The following is a 5,125-nucleotide window of genomic DNA, read 5'->3' on the forward strand; positions in this document are numbered from 1 at the left end:
TTTTTTTTTTTTTTTTTATTATTATTTACCAATATTCATACGTACCTATTTCTGAGTCCAGTCATATATAATGTATATTTTTTGGTAGAATTTATATGTCCTACATCATGTATTGTGTTTATTATAGTATAGAATTTTAGGTTTTTTATTTGCATGTGTAGAATTTCGAATCATTTGAAAACTTAATTTAGAGTTATTGTTTTCTGTGGAATGGCATGGGTGAGAAAAAAAAAAGTGATTCAAAAATTCATTTATATCTTTCAATTAGAGGTCAAATGTAAAAAGAAATCGAGCTTAACCTCTATATTACCACTAACTTATGGTGATTACAATTACTGATGGTTCCATCAGAAAAAACAATCGATATTCATATCATCTTAATAATTATCTTGGCAAAAATACATTAGTTACATAAGTAAAAATTTATTAAACCTGCTGCTGTAATGAAATGGAACGTGTTTATGGATAATATAAATGCATATTTTATTAAAAAATCAAATAATGGTTTATATGTAATTTCACAAGTTATACATAATGTAAACCCTTTTAGGTAAATTACTTAGACCGTCCGGTTACTTAATTCTTTAATTTTTTTTTTCCTTTACTGTTGATACAATAAAATGAGAAAATGGTCTGAGGTATTGTCAGTGGAGTATTAATAAACAAAAATAAGCTAAACATATTTGTTTTATTTGTGCCAACATTAAATTTCAGGGCTGATAACTAAAAGGGATAACATATAATGCAAAATTATAAGATAAAACCATAAAAGAATACAGCTAGAAATTTAGAAAATAGAATTCATACAGAAATAATAGAAAATAAAGAAATTAAAAATTAAACAATAATCTATGTAAACAATGGAAAATTAGGAAATTGACATTATAGTACAAAAGCCGGGAAGAAAAAAAGGCAGTTATCTCACCCCAATTTTTGATTACTTCAATAAAAACTATGTATAATTACTAGTCAAAATTGATGAGTCTGCCAAAGTATAGGTAGGGGGATTAAAAAAATGGCAGCTGTTTCAAAACATTGATTTTTCATTCGGAGCTCTATATCTTAAAAACTACCAACACTAGAAAATCTAAGAGAACATTATTTAAAGAAGAGTAAATCTGCTGAAATATTAGCCCTAAAAGAGCTATTTACGTTCAATAGTTCTCGAGATATAGCTTTTTAAAAAGCAAAATTTCTTAAAAATCTACTGAAAGATTAGTAGTTAGTTAATTTATTTTGAGAAATCTATATTCAGGAACTATGTGACGTACAGATGCCTATTAGCAGTCATATTAAAGCTAGTTTAATGGACTATAAAGAAGTTTATGACCTTTACCTTCTTAGGAATAGTAGTTTTCATGATATTTGGTAAAATAAATTGATTTATAGTTGTTCGGACAATAAATTTGATTTATGAAAAACTTTATTTCTGAAACTATTGGACATACTGATGTCTGCCAGCACTCAAATTAAAGCTAGTTAAATTTACTACAAAATAGTTAATTATGTTTATCTTTGTAGGAATAGTAGTTTTTATAATAATTGACAAAATAAACCAGCAAAATGTTAATTTCTAGTTGTTTGTATGTTGGATTTTTGAAAAAACATTTCTCTCGATCCCTAATACACACATATGTCTGCCAACGCTCAAAATAAAGGAAATTAAACTTACTATAAAGTAGTTTATGACACTTATCTTCGTAGGGGTAGAAGTTTTTATGATATTCACATATGAATATAAATTTGGCAAATGATAATTTGTCCGAACAACTATAAATCAATTTATTTTAGCAAATTTCATGTAAACTAATACTCCTACGAAGATAAACATCATAAACTACTTTATAGCTCATTAAACTAGCTTTAATTTGAGTGCTAATAGACATCTGTACGTTAAATGGTTTTTGAGATATACATTTTTCAAAATAAGTTCACTAACTACTGATCTTTTAGTACGTCCCATATAACATTTTTATGAAATGTTTCTTTTTAAAAAGCTATATCTCGAAAACTATTTAACATAAAGAACTCTATTATGGCTCATATTTTAGCAAATTTACTCTTCTGTAAATGACATTCTCTTAGGTTTTCTTGTGTTGTTCCTACTTTTTAAGATGTAGAGCTCCGAATGAAAAATTTGTTTTTTTATCGCTTTGAAACAGCCGCCATTTTTTATTCCCCCTCTTGGCAGACTCATCAATTTTGACTAGTAATTATAAATAGTTTTCATTAAAGTAATCAGAAATTGGGGTGAGATAACTGCCTTTTTTCTCCTCTTGGGCTCTTGTACTATTATGAAAAATGTGTGGAAGTAAACAAGGTATGATATAGTGATGATAGATAGGTAAAATTAACAAAATAAAGAAGTGATCCATAAACCAATACGATGTAAGTAGTAAAACTAAAGATATAAAAGGAAACTACGATCAAAAGAACTCAAATAGTAATTGAACTATTTTTATGAGCTAATGTTTCGCCCCACTTTGGCAAGATTCATCAAAGCTAAAAAAAGATACAAACTACTAAAATAATTTAACAAAGTAAGATAATGGATAATGTGAAATAAAGGTAAACTAAAGTATGCCTAAATATTGATTTTTAAAATATGTGAATTTATATAAAAATTAAATTAATTGAATAAAACTAAGTTATTAAACATTTACTTTGTTCATTTTTATATAAACTTCCACATATTTTAAATCATTTTTAGTCATATAAAAATGAACAAGGTTAATTGAAGAAAATTCAAAGTAAGATGTTCTGTGAAAAGTATAAATAAACAAGAAATACAGAAAGTTATTAAACAATTAATGAAAATGGAAATAATAACAAATAGAAAAGATGTAATTTCGCAAATTATACATAATATAAACCCTTTTAGATAAATTACTTGGACCGTCCGGTTAATTAATTCTTTAATTTTTTTTACTGTTAATACAATAAAATGAGAAAATGGTCAGATGTGTTGTCAGTTGAGTTGTAATAAACAAAAATAAGCGAAACATATTAATTTTATTTTTGCCGACATTTCGCCTAAAATGGAAATTAAGATTAAATTATATTGAGAAAGAAAGATATTGTGGGGCAGGAAGCATAGGTTATGACAAAGGGTAAATAGAATTTGGTGGGATTTATTGGAATTCATTTCAAGCCTCCAGTCTTGACACCATTCTTCAAAGGAGATGATATAGGATTGAAGGCTTTAGGATACAATGGAAGGGTCATTATTCACTGACAAAAGACATGTATTATTGGCATACGTGGTGAGGATAGTGTTAGGTTGGGGTGGTATGTCAGCTGTATTATAATTTACTTGTATTTCTATTTAAAAATGTTTTTCATAATATATAAATGGTATATTACTAATAATAAAATTGATCTGATCCCATAGGAGGCAAGCAACCCGCCAAAAGGAGGCCATCAGTTGAAGTCTTATGAACCGAGTAGGAAGCAGACGAACTGGCTCTCCAAGTGTACCATACTCTGACCGAACCCTCTTCCTCCGCTCTCTGACAATCAGCGTCACGGGTCCAACCCAACACTACGTCCATCTAGTTCTCTTCTCTGTAAATATTTCACTCAAATCTTTCTTCTGTATCCAAATTGACCATGTAAATTAATGGACATTATAAACAATGCTGTTAATGCGAAAGTTTTTTTTTTTGTTCAATAAATATCTCATCGATGGTAAATCATCGTTTAAAGTTACTATTTGTTACAATCTCTTTCAAGCCATTATTTGTATAAAAAATTTTTTTTCTTCTAAGTTCCTATTCGGACAATAGATTTGAAAGTGAATATTACTAATTTCATTTTTTCATATAACTTACGATTAATCGATTTAAAATAATAGCAATGAGATTACTTCTCCTTGTGTAATCTCTTCTTGTGTATTATAAATATAAGGGAATAATAAACATTTTTAAATGTGATGTAAAATAGGTGCCTGATTTTATAATATTCATAATTTTTCGTACTATTATTTAAATAGACATTTAGAATAAATATTAACTTCTAGAAATTAATTCTTGTCGATTCATAATATCATTTTATCAGCTCATTGTCTATTTATTTGGCCCCATTAACTTCATTTGTCTCATATTAAAAAAAATTGTTATAATTATTAATTTGATGTGTGTTGTATTCGAGAATATGTGCATTGTTCTTGAAATAGTTAAATTGTAGTCAATTTCATCACAAAATGCGTTGTTTAATTTAATGTCTTTTTCTTTTCTTTTTTTTTTTTTGTGATATTTACTAAATAATGTTTCTAAAAGTTAAAAGACGATTGTGTTTTAGGATTATTTATATTAATATATTTTTTTATGACCTAAGTTCGCATTTTTATGGCGCCTTGTTATTTTTAGATCTTATTGCTTTTTTTAAAAGTGTTACATTACTTTGTATACATTACTAGTTTTGTATACATAAAAAGCGCATTTGTATGATTTAAAGCAAAATGTTTATATTAAATATATTTATAAAATTGTCATTCCGATAACCGATTTGTCTTTCTTTACCCCATATAATCTGATAATGACCATTAAAAACTCTAATGTAATGTAAGTAAGAAATAAATTGTGTATTTTATTATTTTGACTTTTTTTATCCTATGATTAACAAAAAGTGTTCACTGAGTTTGTTGTGATGGTTATTAAACTATTGCAGTCATAAATTTATTACTTTTTGTAAATTGAAGACCTAGTGTCAGTATTAATATGGATATATATGTATTATTCAATAATGGTATTATTGAAAATTAGGCTTGAAATAAAGGCTCTGAAGTATTCATATCATTGTGGGTTTGATTTTGTTCGCTATGGACAAAATTATCAATTTTTTTTTTCACTGTATACAAAATCAATAAATACTAATTATCCAGACAAAATAAAAAATAAAATGTTTTTTGAATTTAAAGATTGTAGGTGGAATCTATATCTACATCTAATCTATCGGTATGTACTGGAATGTGGAACTAAAAAATTGTTGTTTCTGAATATGGCATATTAGCAGAAACATAATAGTGCATTTTGTTTGTTGACTGGAATTAGAACAATAATTTTGTCTTAAGATTTTAACAAATTTGCATTCATCTTAAATAAATTCCATATCTATTACTGTTTTT

The 5,125-nt window shown here is 26.7% G+C and overlaps 1 protein-coding gene across 1 annotated transcript in view; it reads left to right on the forward strand.

The window, feature by feature from the left end:
* Nucleotides 1-4,593, forward strand: part of Rab8 (RAS oncogene family member Rab8) — a 10,749-nt gene extending 6,156 nt beyond the window's left edge. Inside the window, exon 4 of the mRNA XM_014429800.3 lies at nucleotides 3,392-4,593. Within this exon, the coding sequence (XP_014285286.1) occupies nucleotides 3,392-3,487 (96 nt within the window). The 3' untranslated portion in view covers nucleotides 3,488-4,593. The remainder of the gene's footprint in view (nucleotides 1-3,391) is intronic.
* Nucleotides 4,594-5,125: the final 532 nt, after the last annotated feature.

This window comes from Halyomorpha halys, unplaced genomic scaffold (assembly GCF_000696795.3).
Source record: "Halyomorpha halys isolate HHAL.00 unplaced genomic scaffold, Hhal_1.1 Scaffold824.1, whole genome shotgun sequence".
NCBI classification, from domain to species: Eukaryota; Metazoa; Arthropoda; class Insecta; order Hemiptera; family Pentatomidae; genus Halyomorpha; species Halyomorpha halys.